Source organism: Streptopelia decaocto (genome assembly GCF_964273445.1).
Source record: "Streptopelia decaocto genome assembly, chromosome: 16".
Taxonomy (NCBI): Eukaryota; Metazoa; Chordata; class Aves; order Columbiformes; family Columbidae; genus Streptopelia; species Streptopelia decaocto.
Genome location: NC_138671.1, coordinates 3,028,892 through 3,048,422, shown reverse-complemented (window position 1 = coordinate 3,048,422; position 19,531 = coordinate 3,028,892). Strand labels below are relative to the sequence as shown.

Sequence of the window (19,531 nt, the reverse complement as noted above, 5' to 3'; positions counted from 1 at the left end):
ATTCCTGGCTACTTAATTACTGCTCATGATCGGTCTCTAATGAGCCCCTTGCATCCATACCTCTTGATTCAATAAGAGTTTTCAGGGCACTTTTAACTAACGGGCAATGGGAGCCTGTTCCCACCATGGTCCCATCACACCTGGGGCCATGGGAATGATGTGGTGGAAGGGTGCAAAGAGGAGAACGTGTCCCAGGGTGGCAGGGGAGATATTGGCAGAGAAGAGCTTTCATGTCCTGGGAGATGCAGGTCAGAAAATGCCTCTGATGGGTTATAGAAGGGGCATTTAATTAAAAAAAACCTCCAGACATGGAGGGGGAGGGTGGTTCTTAGGAGTTCCCTGAGAATGTCTCAGAGCACCTGGCTTCCCGACCAGCCTCCTAGGGACTCGCTCACCTCCCACATGCAGTTTTTTCAGTTCTCATCCATCCCTCTGGGTGCCGTGATCTCCATATGGCGCCCGGGCTGGGGAGGGCTGTGTGTGCTGTGTGGAGGCTGATGGCAGGGACAGAAAAACCCTCAGCCCGCTGCTGTCCTGAGCAGCCAACTGCGCGGGGATGAGGCAACGCCGGGTTGTTATTTAACCCTTAACCCTGGTAATTTGCTCGTTGGAGCAGACACAGCCGCATGCAGTGAGGGTCTGACACCAATTAGTCATTCATGCAAAACAAGAGATTTTTTTTGCTTCTAAATGCAAACAATTTTCTGTCAAGTGTCAGCCGAGCAATTACCTTCCTACGGGCCCACGAGCAGCTTGATTTGTTCTATCGGCAGCAGAGATGGAGAGTTTAAGTTCTTCAGTCTTGCAAGGGTTAAACCTCTAGTTTAATTGGTTTAGTTTTTAGTTTATCCTCAAACTCCACTTTTCATTTATTGCAATCCAAGCGACAGACATGGAAAGGACACATGCGAGGCCAGCGCTGAAACAGGGGTGGGAGACCGGAGGAGGGAACTGCGTGATGTTATTCAGAGAGCGAAGGATGTGGCATAACAGAGATTAAGGTGCGGTGAAACCACGCCAGAAGATAGGAGAGGTGTTTGAATGATGATTAGGTGTCCTAAGAGGATACTACAGTTATTTACTGAGTGTTTATTGCTGTGGAGAACATCAGCCATGAGGTGATGCTCAAGAGAGAAGGAGCTTGCTCCACCACTGCGTCCATGCCATGTGTGTCTCCATAGCTCAGAAGCTCTGGAGAAGTTTCTCCACAGTCCATGAAGGTGACATTTGCATTTAAAGGCCCATTGCCATCCATGTCAAGAGCCAAGAGCTGCAATACCACCCGGCGGCACAACCACTGTGCCCGTGCTTTACCAAGCACCACGTTTTCCTGCCTCAAACCAGCATTTACTGAACAAACAGCAAACACTTATTTTGACACATTTCTTTCAGCAGTCCTGCGCTTAGGAAGGGCTCATGCTCACTGGGTGAACATGCAAACTTCCAGGCTCACAAATGCAGCCACATGATGATAATCTCTCCAATGAATTAAAGTAATTACTTTTCTAATTCACCCCTAGACTCTGCTAAACCTTCTGGGGCCTTGAGGGAGGCGTGAAGTTTGTTATCACGTCTTCTGCTTATGTAGGCAGACATTTTAATTTATAAAATGAGTATTTCTGTATTTAATTGGTATAAAGGAAAATTCCACTTGGGGACAGGGACGTCTCATGGTGCTGCACAGGATTAATCGTACAAAACTTCTCCCTGGTGTGGGAGAACATAGCTGTGTGGGGCAGCCCTCATGCCTCTGAACATCAGTGACTTTGGTGATCCTCAAGGTCTCCTTTCCAAGAAGGACTGAGAATATAAAAGATTCATCAAGGGGAAGATGCAAAGGGTCTTTGAGCTGCCAGAAGCCACTAACATCAAACCCAGCAAACTACATTGGGTTCTGGGAAAAGCAAGATCATAACTTGTGAACTTCAGTGCTTTGTCGGAGCCTAATTCACACCAAACACAGAGAACCCAGTGGAAAACTGATGGTTTATCTGCCTGGGGCGAACAGATGAGGACCAGGAGTCTTCAGTCCTGGATGGTGGGGCTGGGTCATGCTTTAACACCTGGACCTTCCCAGCAGTGCACCTGTCACATAGCACTTACAAACTGGGTTTTAGATTGAGAAAACAGATGCTTGAGAGAAATATAAAAACTAGCAGTAAATACAACTGCATCTACCAAAAGATACTCTGGTTTTAAAACTTAGCAAACTGGGGGTCAGTGATACTGGATATACACTAGATTCATGTTACCGGCTTATCTGAAGGAACTGGAGAGGAAATAATCCTGGACAGGAGTTGGTTGTTCTGCAGTGAGGTCCCATGGGATGGGTGTCAGAGTCGATGCAAATAGTGGTGCTGTGCCAGGACCCGACCCTGCTTTGGAGTAGTTTATAAATAATGAATACTAAGTGGTAAATTATAAATAATAAACAATAAATAATAACAAAGAGGTGCAACATTCATAATATAGTATGCTACAAATGAGGTTAGAAGTGCATATATTCTGTTTGTTTTAATTACAGTAAGACAAACCAAGCTCAGATATACCAAGAATCCCCGGAGGGTTTTGCTTTTTGCAGAAAGGGAATTTTCTGAATGGTTCAAAATAACAAGAACAGAAACAAAGTTTGGACAAAGCTCTTTCTCCCGCAAGGTGCCAAGCTCAGGGCTTGCACAGGAGGGAGCACAGATTTTTCCTTCCCTGTCCTTTGTTTTCAATGGGAGTGACGCTCTCACCCTGCCAGCTCTCTAAGACCAAAATGCCAAAGCATCATATGAAATTTTAAAACTTAAAACCTCAAAAGAAGGTTTATACACACACACAAAAAGCAGCTAAAATACCATTTTCTTGTCAAAATGAAACACAAGCCAACTACTTTGCTACAGTGGACTGATGCCATTAATTCAGCTACATCACTTTACGCCAGTTTGGGATCTCACCTTTTGACAAAATAACTTGTGCTTCTGGCCCTCATTTCCCCTAAATCCCGTGCCTGGTGTTTCCTACAGGAATGTTTTAGGTAGTTTTCCACTCAATACTGCACTGAAATTCTCCCAGTCACTCTTCAGACCCCCAATCTATGGGATGGAGGTGGAAAAGTGGGTGCTGAGCCACCCCCCCTAGCCCAGACACCCCAGGGCTGCAGGGACTCCAGTCTCATAGGGGATATTTAAGCAACAGTTCGCAAGTGGCCATAGAGGAACAACAACCTGCTTGTGTCTAAGCCTGCTGAGGTATAGTTGAGAAAGATGGCTATTTCCCATTGCAGCCTGCTTTAAAGTGCTATCCAGCAAGAAGAGACATCAACTGAATCAAGACAAAGTATATTTTTCTGACAATGGCTATTTCTTGGAAATTTACGCAAATCTTTTACACCTGCTGGCACTTAGGCTAGTAAATCTATAATTAAACGATACAGGCAAATGCACAAACTTTCACAGCCTAACTAAAACAAAAAATACACTTTTTTTTTGTCTTAGTTCTACCCTATTTTTTCTGCTCTCAAGTCCAGCCCTGGATTTATGGATTTATCCCCCAGGCAGAACTGCTGTTTGCTCTGCGGGATGAGCTAAAAGAAGAGGACTTTGGAGAGATTTTTACATATGCAGGGAAGAATACAAAAAAAAAGGACGGAAAATATCCCAATTCTCTAGGTTATATTACTGGTTATATAACCAATGTCTCTGGTTATACTTACGCCTCTATAAATAAAGAATTGCCCTGGAAGAGTGGCCTGAAAAAAACAAACCAAAACAAATAAATGGAGTCAGGACATGACGACTGTCGGCGCTGGGGTGGGAGTGGGGGCGGCGGGGCTCAGCATGGGGACGAGGACATCTGGTCGTAGTCGGGGCACTTGAGCAGAGCCGGGTAGTTACTGTTCATCTGCAGGGACGCCTCGCTGGAGATGTCCGAGGGGCTGCGGCCCCTCGCCCAGGCGTCCGGGTGCAGGAACTGCCCCGAGTAGTCGGAGCAGTTGCTCAGGCGGGGCCGGTAGAAGCCGGGGTGGGGGCGGTAGATGTCCTCGGCCGTGTATCGCTTCATGAACAGGTAGACGGACATCACCCCGGCGCTCTGCAGGGGAGAGAGACACGGCCTGACGCTCAGCCTGCTAACTCTGCCTTCTGCACCACCAGCAAAACACAACTAAAATATAAATGGCTTTCTTTGGCTCTGCTGATGATGCACAAGGGCCGCTAAGGATGGCTGCTTCACTGTCCTGTGCCGTGTGTCCTGCAATAAGTAACGTGGCACAAACCCACCTCCTCCTCTGCATCTGTGCTTGGCGTCAAATCGTGATCAAACACCCCATCAGTGCTCCAGGCTTGGGGTCTGTCCCCACTGTATATGTCTTCCACCAGACTATATATCTGCTCTCATGGCCTACCCTTAAATCCCATTTGAGTCCTCTTTCTGCTCACAGCCACAACACTAGCCCCCTAAGAATGGGATACACTCATGACAGGGATGGGACAGCTCCAGGTACCTCTGTGAGAAGGAACGAGATGGCAGAGAAGGCAAAGGACCATCCATATTTGTAATTGAAGAATGTTTCTGAGTCCTTGGTTCTGTTCAGCATCTCATCGTTAATGCTGGATATGTAAAGGACCAGCCCCACCACGAGAGACAGACCTGGGGAGGAACAGAGGAGGAAGACGGTGGGAAACGCTATAGGGATGAAGCCGCTGAAGAAGCACCTTCCTTTAAGATCTGACTTTGGGTGAAAGTGTAAAACTGTGGAAGTGTGCTTGAAATAACTGGGGAAAGAGGCTGATTTCCCGCTGAGCTAACCCGGGGCATTGCTCACATTTCAGTCAAGCCGTTACCCACTCAAGCAAGTCCACGTGCACCGGGTAGGAGTTGCTTCAAAGCCCAGCTGTCACAGCTCTTTGTTGAACACTGGCACAACACCATGAATAAAACATTCACTTGTCTCATGTAGAGACATCTCGGCTGAGCAATTTGAAGTTTCAGGTCTCTCCTGCAAACAACGTGCACTGAGAGGTGTCTTCTCCCCCAGCACCCCAGCGGCTGCTCCTGCACGGTGGTGGGAGCTTTCCCCCCATCTCCTCGCCTCTGGCACACACGAGCCTTGCACTGGGTGATTGTCCATCCTGCAAAGCCCGGGCAGGCTGTGGGAGATCCTGCAGGAGATGGCTCCGACAAGCAGCAACCACAGCATGTTAGGAGAGCATCAGCAGCTACAAAAGCCAATGTGCTCCATGCCCAAGGATTTTCAGGAAAAAAGCTGGTTAGCAAAACTCACCCGACAGGATGAAGAATATCCCCGAGACGAAGGCGAGGATGGTCCTGTGAGGCCGAATGTGGCCGATGTTGCTCAGGATGAAGCCGATGAACATGAAGAAGAGGCTGACCAGAGGGAAGGGGGTGGCAGAGCGGATCATCTCTGGGGGGAGAGGAGCAGAGGGAAGCGAGAGCAGGTCAGTCCTCCCCACACAGCACAAGAAATGGGCTCAGGGGGGTGGGATGGCTGCAGCCCTGCTGCTCTGTGGGCACCTCATGTCCCCCCTCGCTCCCGGTTAATGTGGGTGATCCTGCACTGCTCCCCAGCCCCTGGCAGGGGTTCCTCTCTTTGCTGATGAGCTGAGTAAAGAGGAGACTCTGGCTGTGAAAATGTCTGCTAATGGTTGCATTTCTGAGGGTTTCCACGAGAGGTGTTACACAGGAGAAAACACCATCGGAACCTGCATTTTTCTCTAGGTTCATTGCAAAAAACGTTTGCTGAACATTTCTATTTATTAAATCAGAAATGACTGCAGAATTCATCATGAGAGCTGTGACACTCCATCCTTAATTAATCCCACTATGTAATGTGTAAAACTGACTGCTATAGAATAAATACAGCTGCAAATTATAGAGAGGAGACTATACAGCCCAACACTTCTATAAGCATCAGTGCTGAACAGCCAGTGACAGGAAACTGTACAGCTTAGAGCCTCTGTCAGCATCCTGCCGTTAGAAAGGGATGTCCCCAAAAGCTTAGGAGCACGTCAGGTAAATCACATAGTGAAAAAAGTAGCAGCATCCTTGCATGGCAGCACTATCAGGGAACCAGGAGCTTCTTCAGCAAGATCCCGATTGACTCTTTGGTGCTTTGCAGGACACAAAGAGTAAGACACACACAAAGAGTAAGACTCCACCAAACCACTTACTTAAGACGTTGACTGTGGACTCAGATGTCAGCTGGATGTTCATGGGCATGACGTATTCGATGGTGAAGCACCGGCCTCGCTCTTCACCTGCAGCAAACAGACACTGCGTCACACCTGCAGTATGTCTGTCTGCTTATTTTTGGTGGGGGAGAGGGTGCCTTTAAAATTTATTTCAGTGCATGCATAAAAACAATCTTGCTTTTTAGTGCTGCTTCCATCCTGGGTGTCAGTGTTTAGGGCTGAAGAAAGATATCTCTTAACTATCATCTCTCTTGTGCAAAAGGACTTACTTGTATACAAAAACCTGAAGCCAGAGGGTTTAAGGTCACCCTGGGGTGGTATCAGAGCTCCTTACTCCCTCGACTTCTTCCAAGCAGCAGTTGAAACTTCGTGACATTTCAAATCGGTCACTTTGAGATTCTTATTCCTTTGGGTTTTATTCAACTCTGTCCTTGCAGCCAAGTGGCTTCATCAAACTTGGCGTGGATGGAGGGAATAGCTGAGCTGACCTGAATCTGACTGTTCCAGGGACAAAATGGAAAGTTTTGAGCTGCTGCCCAAGGCGCTGTGGCCGCGGTGCTGGGACGGAGCGGGACGGGGACAGCGGGTTCTGGCATGGCAGCAGCCGTCTCACCCAAAGCCTGTGTGCAAAGGCACTTTTATCCATCTGACTATTAAATCTGGGCATGGGGTGGTGGCATGACTCAGGTTGTGCCTAAGTTCAGAAGCAGAGATGGGCACAGCCTCTAAAAACCCCATTTTCCCCAGCCCTTTCCCATGGTCTGATGCTGGCATGCTGCAAACATCACCTTACAGGGGGTGTTTTTGGGGGGCGGACCATACCTGCCAGAAAGCAGACCCTCCAGAGCCCCGAGTGCAGCGATAGTTTGATTTCCACCGACTGGTTTTGGGGCTGGACGATGCCTTCCTCCAGGTAGAGCCAGTAGTCGGTGCTGACGGAGATGCCCAGGAGGCCGAGGCCGCAGACGGCGAACACGCTGCTGAGCAGGGTCAGCGCCCTCCTGCCGCAGGCGCTCATCCCCAAAAGCATGGGGGGCCGAGGCGGGGACGGCTGTGGGGAGAGGGGACACGGCCATCAGCATCATGCTGCTTTTTGGGGGAACGGATGTGCCAAAGCTTTACGCTGTGCCCTCAATCGCTTATTTAGGTCGAGCTGAAACAAGCCATTAAAGCAATCACAGCGGGACCTGACAGATGGAGAGTTTGATCCAAATCCCACCCGACTGCTGCCCCACGCCAGCCCAGGGCTCAGGGATGTGCCGAACGCCGGGTGCTGGGGCAGGAGGAGCTCATCGGCTCCACGTTTGTTTGCTGCAGGTGTATTCCTGCTGCTCTGGCCAAACGCAGCGCTCGGCTCGCCAAGGATGTAGCCAAAGTGCAGCATCTGCCATCCTCAGAGCCTTATCTACGTGTGGCAGTGCAAACCGTATCTCCTCAGCACAGGAGCCTGTTGAGGATCATGGACACCGTGTTAATGGATCAACAAAAATACTTCCAGCTGCCAGAACACAACCTGCTCCTGAGCAGCTCAGGTCGCACCCCGCTCCCCCCAGCATTACCGCTTTTCCTCTTCCAGGGTAGATTTACACACTGTGGGATCAAGATCCCAGTTTTGCAAAAACCATCCTAAATTCACACATGCTAAATGATATAATCAAATGCCTCCAAGCAGAGTGGTGTGATGCAATAAGGTGCCTTTTTCTTTTTGCTTTTGGTTGTGGTTGCTGGATCAGATCTGTCGGTGCCGGTGTTGGCTGAACATGGAGACCGAGCTGGTGCTTCAGGGGGCCGCGGGAAATGGGGCCAGAGAGCTGCTGTCAGGCCCTGGGCAAACATTACAGGAGGCAAAAAAACCTCCCTCATCCCCCATGTCACTTGTGGGTGGAATATGTGTTTTTTCTCTTATTTTTGCTGATTTGTGGACTTGAGCGGTTCTCACAGCACCCTGCAGACTGATAAAATGTTACCAGAAATCACAGTTCTTAGTGCAACAGAGGAAAAGCGCAATTAGTATAAGGGGTGGGGGAAGCTACAGAAATGAAAGATTAGAGGAATAAGAGCAAGAAGGAAAAGATATTTGCGAGAGACAGTCTTCTGGGGAGCGTGAACGAGGCAGATAGTGCTATTGACTGCTTTTATAAAGGCAGTACGAGTCACAGATAAGTGCCGTGTCATGTATATTTTTCCAAGGCACATTTTGCTGTCGTTCAGCACTGCAAACAATAGGGGAAAAATATATATATAGATCCAGCTAGACAACAAAAGCTACCGAATTGAACACAGTAGCAGCAGGATGCATCTTACTTGTGTTCCCTTTAAAATTGCACAAGGCTCGTTCTCTCCTGGATCCTGGGAAGGAGCGCAGGGTCTTCCTAAACACACATTTCCTTTGAGATGCCTATTCCCAGTATAACGATGGACAAACAGTAGAGCTGGGGCAGCCGGGTCGCACAGCTCATGAACCGGCGCAGGAGCAGCTCCATCGTGCCCGTACTCGCAGCCGGTGTTCGCTATCGTGACACGCGTTGCTGAACAGGCTCTTTGGATGAGAGGTCTGGTTGCTGTTATCACTGCGGCAAAGGTGGTGGGATATTGTGATTAAATCAGGAGACGCGGCTCCTGTCTGGGCAGGGGACAATGACTTGCTATTCCAACACATCTGGCTGGGCGAGCAGACTGGAGGAAGGCTTTATTGCTTGCACCTCTGTTAATATATTAATACTTGCTCACAGTGACTCTCAGAGGTGCCCAAAGCCCTCGCAGCTTGCACTTCTACACTCGAAAGTCTCCAAAGATAATGTTACACTGTAGTTTCCTCATGATTAATACAAGCAGACAACACTGATAGTTATTTCTTGTGGCTGAACTGGTGAAGGAAACTTGCAGTTACTGTGGGGGCAAAATAACTGCATTTACTGAACAGATGCGACACCCAAGGCCTGTCTGCACCTCTGGGTGCAGGAAATGCTGCTGGAAGTTGCAAGTTCTTGAGCAAAAGAGGGAAAGAGAGAGAGACTATTATTGCATCCTACCCTGAGTCCAAAGCAGACAAGTACATCTCAGTAGAAAGCAGATGTACTTGCACCCTCAAGCACTGCAACAGCTCTGACAGTTCTCTCCCATGTGAAATTAAGGATTTGGCTTTGCTAACGAGCCTCATGGCTAATATTCTTATTTAATATTTCCCCCAGCTCAGGAAAAGCAGGACATGTTCCCAGGAGGGACCCGTCCCTGCTGGGAGCGTGAGGAGCGAGATGTGCGAAGGAGATGCACAGATTGAGGAATTAGGAGGCAGCAGCTGAAGAACTGGTGCTGTGAGGCAGAGAAGCGTGTCCTGGCAAGTAGTCCTGCACCTCGATAGCCTGAGGACAACCTCACTGCCAAGGGCAAAAGCTGTAGATGTCAGGACACCACTTTGCTCCTTCACTGGATGGGAATATGCAATTTCCCAGGGAATATGCCTTATCCCAGCTCTTTAGAGATCTCATTTGATCCAGCAATATGACCAGATCAAGCACAGATCCTCCGGCTCATCTGTTCTTCTCCCTGACTCACTCAAAGCCAGATTTTCTAGCTGCTGCCTCAAAATGAACAGTGTTTACTACAAGGTGTCTCATCCCTCTTCGGGGTTTCGGTGCCAAAATGGTAAAAGGAGCTGGATTCTATTCTTGGCTGGTGTATCATCCACAAACATCCTCCCCGCACTTTTTTTCTTCGTTAATAAGGAGCTGAAAATCAAAGCAAGTAGTCTGTGACTTGTTGCCCATCAACACCAGGCACTGGAAAATCTATCTATTTGTCGTAATTTGTGTTGGTCGTTGGGGTGACGCTGGCAGCAGGGAGTCACGCCTCTCAATTGCCTCATTTCTTTTCACTCTCACACTTCAATTTCCATGTAATCACGGATGCATTAGAGACTGATCCCTCTTACTGCCTCGCTGGCACAGGAACTCGAGCCCAATGCGGTGGGGGACGGGAGGCAGGGACGGTGCAGAGGAGCCGCTCGGATAAACCTGCCCCCATGTCCAGTGCCTGGAGAATTCCTGGGCTCCCAAGAGAAAGACCTTTTCAAGGACACCAACAGGAGCTGGCTTGATTTTCAGCAAGGATTTATCCCCTGGTGACCTTTACTGATTGTGTTCTGTTTCCTACAGTCGAAAAGGTGATGCTGTTTGGTTTCCAGCAGTAGCTGCATTTTAGACTAAATGACTATAGACCCAAAGATTTCCAAGAAACAGGGCCTTAGAACGGTTCCTGTGCCTCCAATCACACTGTCTTCTGGTAGTGGTCCAGGGAATAATAAAGGCAGTCTGCAATGTAATCTGCAGTCCTTATAATGAATTTATTTTTGTCTTGGAGCCACAGCTTCTGATGGGAGCTGCACATGGCCCTCCGTGGGACTGACCCCTTCGGAAAATGAAATGAGTGTTGGCATTGTTCCTAACACGGTTCACCCAGATCTAGGCATGCTCCATGGTCACATAAAGAAAATATTATCCTGGTCCTGATTTCTGAGCCCAGCCCTTCATGACCTAATGCCGAGCACAAGCTCCACTCTGGGCTACGTGGATGGGCTGTGAAAAATAAATACATTGCTGGTCAACTGCCTGGGCAGGATGGGTCGTATCGATAAATCACTGCTCTGAGTTCAGCGGAAAACAATGCTCCCTCCTGCCCTGCGGAAAGGTAGAAAGAGCAGGGCCAAGCCAGGCCAAGGAGGTAGCTATTGATTTTTATGTGGCTAGAGCATCATTTCCAATTTCCTGCCATTTGTAAGGAGAGGAAGCACAGCCAAGGTTGTTGAAACAGACGGGAGGGAAGGTTTTGTTTGTGGAGGGGTGCTGGGATCCAGAACCAACTGCCGCTGTGGCTGGGAGAGCCCGGTCCTGCTGCAGGCACAGGGCAAGGGAAATTGGACCTGGAGCAGCAGGAGAGGCCAAGCAGAACATAAAGGACGAGGATCAAAGCCTGGTGGAAGGGGAGTAGGAAACCCACTGAGCGAGCGATCAATGTACAAAGAACATCAGGGACCCAGGTAAAAGCTGCAAAGGCAGGAGAGCGTGAGCTGTGGTGGAGCTGAGCTGAAAGGAGCAGCTCCCACTAACTGCGACCAGAAAATTGGGCTGGCTAAAAATAAAGGGCCTTCAAGCAGCACAATCGCTTCCTCAGGACACAATGCAGGCCGCAAACGTGGGCAAAAATAAATAGGTCAAGGAGAGTGGCTCTTTCTGTACTAAACTTTTCAATGCTGGGCAGGCAGGACCGGGCCAGGGGGCTGGCGGGGGCCAGCACCGCATCGTCACCCTCCCCAGAGCACAACGTCACCCTGGCTCCATCGTGGGCTATCCCAGAAAAGCTTAATTCCGTCACTAAAAACCACAATGGAATAGAAAGGCGGTGACAGAGGAGCACAGCAGTTCCCACTGAGCTTATGGAGCACCCAAGGGTGCAAATGCAAGATTTGCATCCTAAAACAGCACGTGCAAGATGCAGCTTGTGTCCCACTGACCCAAGCTGATGCTTGATTTGTTTGTGGAGAAGGTTTTGCCGGCATGAGGAGCACGCGGTGAACTGTCTTTAGTTCAGCTGGGTGTGTGCAGCTCAGCAGAGGAGAAGAAGAGGAGGAGATGGGGTGGGCAGTGCCCGCTGCTCTGTCTGGGACCCAGAAGAAGCAGCTCCACAAACCTGACCTGGAAAACCGGGCAACGGGGAAAGGCAGTTTTGATTTTGGAAGCAACAGGTCATTCCCGAAGCTTGGAAGAGGTGTACTGCAGGCAGGAGAGAAACACGAGACTGCTCTTCTTTCTTATAACAGCTGAAGGAGAGCAAGGATGGATGTAAAGAAAAGCAGCATCTCCTGGGCTGGTACGTGGAGATGGAAATGGCCAAAGGGGTTGGAGCTGGTCCGTAGGGTTCCTGGGCTGCCAGCACCCCCCACCTCCCATGGTGCATGGGAAGACAGAAATATGTAAGGCAGCTTTACAGAGCTGCATTAGTGTCATATAGAAATGTCAGCTCAGTTTCTGAGAGAGAAATTACGTATTGGAAAAACTAAGTATGGAAATAAATCTTTTTGATGTGGAGGAGGTTTAGCTTGATATTAAGAAATAAAACAGTCCGTCTCATGGCAGTTTGAACAAGCGCTGGTAACTGCGACTATGAGCAGCCATAAACTTGACAAGGATCAATATTGGTCTTGAAAGCTTCGGCCCCCATGCAGCAGAACCATTACACCAGACAGAAAGAGCAGATCAATGAGTGCGCTGGGCTCACAGCCTCTCCAGAGAGGGATTAAAAGGAAAGGGAAAAAAAAAAGGCAGCTGGTTGTGAGTTATTGTGAGTTATTTAAAACTAGATTGAACCCCAGCAATCAAACCTATTAATTTTTTGTTTGTCATCAGAAACAAGAAACACGTGAAAAGTAATCTTGAGTGTCGCTATCACACAATCATGGTCACATAGAACACCATAGAATCATTTTGATTGGAAATCAGGACCATTGATCCATCCCTGAGTCCAACCTAGACCTGAACCACGTCCCTAAATGGTTCTTTTAAACTTGACCTCCACACTTTTTCTGAGACATTCCCTCCCTCTCCTTGGCACTTCCCATGTTTCATTTCTTGCCTGTGTTACTTTTTTAAGCTTGATCAGAAATCCTTTTATACCAGCGTAAGGGCAAAGGGGATGCTGTATAGGGAGTACCATATTTTTCTGTGAGACCCCCAGGCTGCCCAGTGATTGCTCATCCCTCCCCTTTACCATGCACCAGCCTTCTTGCTGTGAGCTGCTCAAAACCTGCCCCGTTTGCCTGGGCCAGGTTTGCAAGGGCAGTTGTTAACCAATAACTGAGCCCACCTTCAGCTCCAGCACTGAACACAAGGAGATCAAGTGATATTCCCAAGGTCAAAGCAGCTTAAACTGAGATTTATTTCGTCACCCCAGCTTCTAACCGGAGACTTTCCCAAACCAGCCAGCTCCACTGTGCCCGCTGGGGTGATGGCTTCGCTCCAGCTCATTCGCACTAATGGCTGTGGACGATGCCAGCAACTTTCAACAAATAAAATCATTGACTGAACAGCGCCCCAGGTCCCGGCTCACACACTGCTGGCACAGCCCGCATCGTACAGTTCATGCTCATTCACATGGTCTTTCTGGTTCCACAAACATGCGCCCAAACACCTCTTATAGAGCACATCCCACCCATGTATCTCTTTTCTCCTTGGCGTTTGAAGCTCTTACCTCTTTTAACCCCAGCTGAAGCAACACTTTGGCAAGCGGAAAACTTGCGGTGTTGGCTGCGAAGGTGGGAAGATCAAGTTCTGGAAGAGGGACTGGGAGGGAAGCGTCACACAGGAGGGTCCTTGGTGGATGTTTGGGTTGCTGGGTGGCTCTGGGAGGAGCTGGGAGGCTCCGGCAGCGGGACGGGGGAGCTCCTGGTCTGTAGGAGGGGGCTCAGCCTTGGTCCTCCACCTCCAACCGACTCACACGAGGGATGCCCGAGGCTGGGATGCAGAGACAGGTGGATGGCAGCTCCACAACCACGTACCGGCAGCTCCAACCCTGTGGTTTTGTAGGAAAGGGTGACACAAATTGCATTTCTCAAGAGAAAAATAGGAGCTAAAGCTCCGAGCTTGTAATATTGCCCATGCACCCAAGTCCAATTCTCCAAGTCTAAACTATTTATATGTTCTAAAAGTTTACATCGCTAGCAACAGCTGAGCCCTTCCCAACACATTCTCGCCCTCTGCATATCAAAGCTGACGTACAGCGTTCACCTGCTTGCAGCGTGTCAGAGTGTTCGCAGTCAGGGACGTGAGTCAAACTGCTGGTTTCAATGCCCTACAAAGAGCTACAAAAGCAGAATAAAAGGTGGGAATATCTAGTGTTGCAAGGCAAACCTGCTGGGGGCTTCACTCTAAAACCTGCAGAAATCTCTTTGCTGTGTGCTGTGCAGAGCGGTGCTTGTCCATTAACCTCTGCGTGCTGTACATTGCAGGTTGTACTTTATATCCTAAATACGCGAACTCCAGTAACCCAACGATCCAGTGACCCCCTTCTGGCTCTGGCTTCCCTCTGCTCACCTCGGTGGGGCACAGGGAGCCCGAGCAGACCCAGCAGCAGGGATGAGGGAAGGCACTGTAATCCCACCGCGTGTGCCATGGCTGGAGCGGGACAGCCAGCTCCATCCACTTCACACCAGGACCAAGGCTGGAATATTAATTCTTTAATAGTTGGCTCTTGTTCACTTCCACATGTCATTTAAGGTGGCACAAAGTCCTGCAATAGCCCGGTGTATTAAAAAGAGGAGAATATAAGCCTCTTCCTCACATCATGGCAGCTTTTCAGTCTCTGTGTCCTTCAGCAGCCAGGCAGGTCACAGCATGACTGAACATCTCAGGCGCCTTTTCCATAAGACAGTTATATTGTTTTAAACTGAAGTAGGTATGAACAGAACCCACAAATGCTGTGTAAGCCTTTTCCTCAGCCCTGCAGAAGCCATGAATTCCAAACACCAGCACGTGAAATTTCCCTGGGCTATCAATTTTACAGCTATGGAAGGTCTAGGAACAAGCCCCAGTTACCAGCCCAGGAGTTCGGAGATGTGGCTGCTCAGCAGAAAGGGGCCAACACCCCCGTTTCCTTCTTTTCCCCTTAATGATCAGTGCATGACAGCTCAAGCTAAATTAAGCAGTGCCAGGAGGTAAAAAAATAGCATCAAGAGCTAATTAAAACTCTTCCGCCTCCCCCGTGTCGGTGGCGGGGAGGGGTGAACCCCGGGTACCTGTGCTGGGGAGGCAGGGCAGCTCCCTATAGCTCTTCTTACCAGCGCTGGCAGCTGGAGTGTTTCTATGAACATTTTCAGCGTGATAAATGAGAGAATATGAGATATGAGAGAATATGGGGAATGTCCCATTTATTGTGGGGTAGACCTGGCCCCCCTGGGGTGCGGGATAGACCTACCCCCCCTGGGGTGCGGGATAGACCTGGGCCTCCTGGGGTTCGGGGTAGACCTGGGGCCCCTGGGTAGAATATGAGATAAATGAGAGAAAGCAAGAAACCCCCCGAGCGCCATTGATGTGTCTGAGCGCTGAAGGCCGCAGACAAGTGGCACGTTGGGCAGGGTACACACACCAGCCATGGCCAAGGAGACCACCGTCCCCTCAGATATTGTGACAAAGACAAAGCTTTCTGTTCCTGTGAAAAGTGATGGCATCCACCCTCACCCAGGGAAAAGGCAGGAGAACAAGGCAGAGCAGCCACCAGTCCCACCACGGCTTCACCCTGACCCTGCTGCAGTCCCACGGAGATCTCTCAGATAATGGGCTCCAATCATAATTTTAGCTGAGATGAGCGGGATGTTCATGGTCCATCACTGTGAGAGCTGATGGACGATGCTCCAGGATTTCCCATCCCACCTTGTGCCCCCACATCGCTGCCTCTCACCCTGCTCCGGCACAGTCTGTGGTGTTTGACTTGAGCATCACTTTGGTTAAGCATTTCCCAAATAGTTAAATTTTCTTCTGCTGTGATGTATTGTATCTCAGTCCCTGAAGTGATAATCCTGGGAAAGGAAGGGCTGGAAAACTCTTCCTATCTGCATGTTTCTAAGAAATGGTTGAAATGTCTCACCTAGGCTTGAAGTTACGGTATCAACCTCTGTTGCTGAGCTGTTAATAACCAAACCCATACAGGGACTCTCCTCTCATCTACACTCAGCTTTCTGACTGCCACAAAAGGGGAGGTTTCTACCCACCATGCTCACAGCTCTGCTGTCCTGATGGCTGGAGAAGGTGGAGGGACACACATGCCCATCTGGGACCTCCCTGCATCTCCTCCATGCTCAGGGCACCTCTACCAAACACAACCCACCGCACCTCTCCGACTGAGCGGAGATACTCCCAGCCAGAGCTGATGCAGAGAAAAGGGACACCTGATGTAACCAGGCGTTTCACATCTCCCGAGAAGAAGCCAGGGCCATGGAGCTGCCCACCCATAGGGCTTGGAGCACCCTGCCCCAGCAGACCTGAGCGTCTGCTCCCCGCGGATGGGGACGTCACCCAGCAGCACTGGACGGGCACCCAGTGGGAAAATGAATTATCCGCGAGTTGTCCTGGGTCAGTGGCTGCCATCTGCCGTGCTGCTCAAATAATGCCCCTCAGTGCAGCCACGAGCACCGCTCTGATGAGGTTTTTCACTAATGAGCAATGATACCTCCTTCATAATAAAGGAAAAGCTGCAAGTCCTGTCTTCCAGCGGGACCAGACACAAACCCCACTCATCTGTAACAACCCATTTTCCAAGCCTGATGATGCATCAGTGCGGTCCTCTGATTCCAAATCCTCTTTCTAGAGCACACCTAGAACTCAACCTCCCTTTAATTTCAGTGAGATTAAGGCTCCCAGATAACTTTTAACCTAGACTCCATCATCTATTTATTTTTAAAATGCCACCTAAAGCCAGGGCTTTCAATCTTCCCAGCTGACTTATGAAAAGCCTCCAGCGCTCACTCCAACCACATACTTACGTAGCTCACAGTTTGCTGATACCACTGAAGCCTCTGCAGGCTTGTGCGTTATTTCCCTCTCGTATTTTATATTCCCTTCCCTCTCCATAAATGAAGCTGAAGCTGCAAACGCTGCGGTATGGATGCTGCCAGGTGGGGATTCATTCAGCTCAATGAATATATTCAACAGCTACAATAGTATAGCAAGGGATCAGAGAAATAACCACACAGAAGCATTTCTGTCCCCTGGATGCCACGTGGAGCAGCCGCAGGGGAAGGCGTGATGGTGAGAGCCAGTCTCTTGCCATTTGGCTTTTTATGTGGGTCACGCTGTGAGAGACCCAAACGACACCCCTAAAATCCAGCAGCACATGAGCCCCTGAAAGGAGCCCAAACACACGGTGCTTGTGAAACCAAAGGGCAGCAGTGATGGAAACATGGGAATGCTCCTCCAGCAAAGCTGCCTGCCTGGGTCACGCCGCCAGCACCCGCTGCCGCTGCACTAAACTCAGCTGAAATATTCATCTTCAGCATTCTTGCTGAAGTGCTGCCACTTTCAGTGAACGCAACGCCCTTGCTGCCCTTCCCAAAGGCTGATCTGCACCATGCAGGACACCCACCAGCCCCAACAAGGCCTCCTTTTCATTGCCCTTTCCCCTGCGGAGGTTCGGGGGGTGTGAGGGACACAGTGGGGACAGCAGTGGGGACAGTGGTGCTGCAGGTGAGACCCACTCTCCAGACACCACCCAGGAACTGCCCACTGCTCTGTGACTGGAAGACCCGGCCCTAAGAGCTGCAAAAATCACCAAGCATCAGGGGCTGATGAAGTTTTACAAAATGCCAAGCAGTTAATCAACAGCTGAGCAGCGCATCAGAAACCCTCCCCGCTCGCTGCCATCGTGGCTGAAATACCACATTTCATGTTCCACCACCTTTCATAGGATATGAATAAGTAATGTGTGGAAAAGTGAAGACAGGCTCCATGTCCCCATTCGCCTGTTCATACAGTAACACATGATCCAGTTTTTTCTCCTCTACTTTACCCCGCTTAAAAACCATGTCAGGTTTTTCTCAGATAGCATCACTTGAATTCACGCTCCCCTTTCCAAGAGATTTACTACACTGAAAAACCCTGGCAGCCCCTGACTTCCAGCAGATTTTATATTCCCTCTGAAAAATCCACTTCTCTTCCTCAGCTCCGTGTTCAAAAGTCACCACTGAAGACAGGGATGCTCACAGTGCCCACGACATGGCCTCTGTGTCTCCGAGCAGCCTGATGGAGAAGCAGCCCCGGGATGGAGCCCCGCGATTTACCGGCTCCCCGTGTGCCGGGGTCCATCGGGGCTGTCACCCGGGGCTCGGGTAACCCCCAAAATCCCTTCGCTTCAGCAGAGACGGAGCAACCGGGCAGGTAACGCGAAGCGCTCGGGCGGGCACCGGGACCGGGTCCGGTCGCTCCCACCTCGGGAGCCGGGGCCGCTCCGGGACCACCGGCTGCTGCCCGGGGCGGTGCCCCCGCTACCGGTGACCCCCCGGGGGAGCTACCGGGGCACAGCCGGCTTTGTCTTCAAGCGAGGATATTAAAAAGATAAAGATATATATGCCCTAAACCCTGCGGCTCCACACCCGGGCGGCACCTCCCACCTCCCCGGTTTGAACTTTCAGGTTTTTACACCCAATTCGGGAACCCCGCCACGTAAGCCACTTCCAGGACTGTGCTTCCCCCCTCCCCGGGGGGTGCAGCCTGGCCCGGACACGGGATGGGGTCCCAGCGTCCCCCCGCCCGCACTCACCGGCCCCGCGGGCGCTGCTCCGGCGGCCCCGGGGATGCTCCGCGCCGGGGAGGAACCGGAGAGCCCGGGGAGGAGAGGGCATCACATGGCGCCGGCGGGGACAGCCCACCTCCCCCTCCCTCCCTCCCTCCATACCCCCATCCCTCCCTTCATCCCTCCTTCCCTTTCTGCATCCTCCTCTTCTTCCCTCCCCCTTTCTCCATCCATCCCTCTTCCTCCCCCCACTTCCCTCTATCCCTCCTTTCCTCATCCCTCTCTCCCCTTTCACCCTTTCCCTTTACTCTCCTAATTTCCCTCTATTCACCTCCTCCCTTCCTAATTCTCCCCCCCCCCCCCCATTCCTCTTTTCCTTCCATCCATCCATGCATCCATCCATTCTCCCTGCTTCCCTCCATCTGTCCCCAGTCCCTGCTGTCTCCAGTTCACCACTGGGGCAGGGATGGGAGCCAGCATTGCCCCAGCCCCTCTGTGCATCCTCCCTTCCCTGCACCCCCCAGCCCCTCTGCACCCCACCTGGAAAAGCGCAGTCCCCACTGGAGTGACAGCGGCCGGGGCCGCAGCGCTGGGTGCGCTGCACCCCTCAGGACACGACTCACTGGGGGGGCTGGGGAAAGGAAAACTGGCTCCAGCCACCAGTGTCAAACAGAACCACGTCTAAGGACATGGCAGACAACAGGGAGGCTTGGAGGGCAGCGAGCCAGCGTGCTGGAGAGAGCCAGCTTGGCAGGGCTGCGGCCAGGGCAGGGAGAAAGCCAGGGCTAAAGGAGAGAGGGACACGAGGCCAGATGCTGTGGGCTCTGGAAACCAATGCCAGACTGAGTGATTCAGCCAAAACACAGAGCAAACTGGCAGCAGAGCCAAGAATAAGGACACAGCTCCATCAGAGCGTCCGGCAATGGGACACTCACTGCCTTGGATACAGCGGGAAGGACAAGAGAAGGGTCACACACCGTGACAGCCGGGCTGAGGGCAGCTCACGGCCACCAGTGCAGCACCTGAAGCTCAGATTTGTGTGGCAATTTCTGCAACAAGAG

General features: G+C 50.7%; 1 protein-coding gene across 1 annotated transcript; it reads right to left on the bottom strand.

The window, feature by feature from the left end:
- Nucleotides 1–2,453: 2,453 nt before the first annotated feature.
- CACNG5 (calcium voltage-gated channel auxiliary subunit gamma 5) lies at nucleotides 2,454–18,587 on the bottom strand. Its single transcript, XM_082067238.1, has 7 exons — nucleotides 18,498–18,587; nucleotides 13,440–13,760; nucleotides 7,020–7,248; nucleotides 6,177–6,263; nucleotides 5,270–5,410; nucleotides 4,490–4,635; nucleotides 2,454–4,077 (listed from the first exon to the last, which is right to left on the bottom strand). Exons 3-7 carry the CDS (start codon nucleotides 7,225–7,227, stop codon nucleotides 3,820–3,822), a joined length of 840 nt encoding a protein of 279 aa, XP_081923364.1. The 5' UTR covers nucleotides 7,228–7,248; nucleotides 13,440–13,760; nucleotides 18,498–18,587; the 3' UTR covers nucleotides 2,454–3,819.
- Nucleotides 18,588–19,531: the final 944 nt, after the last annotated feature.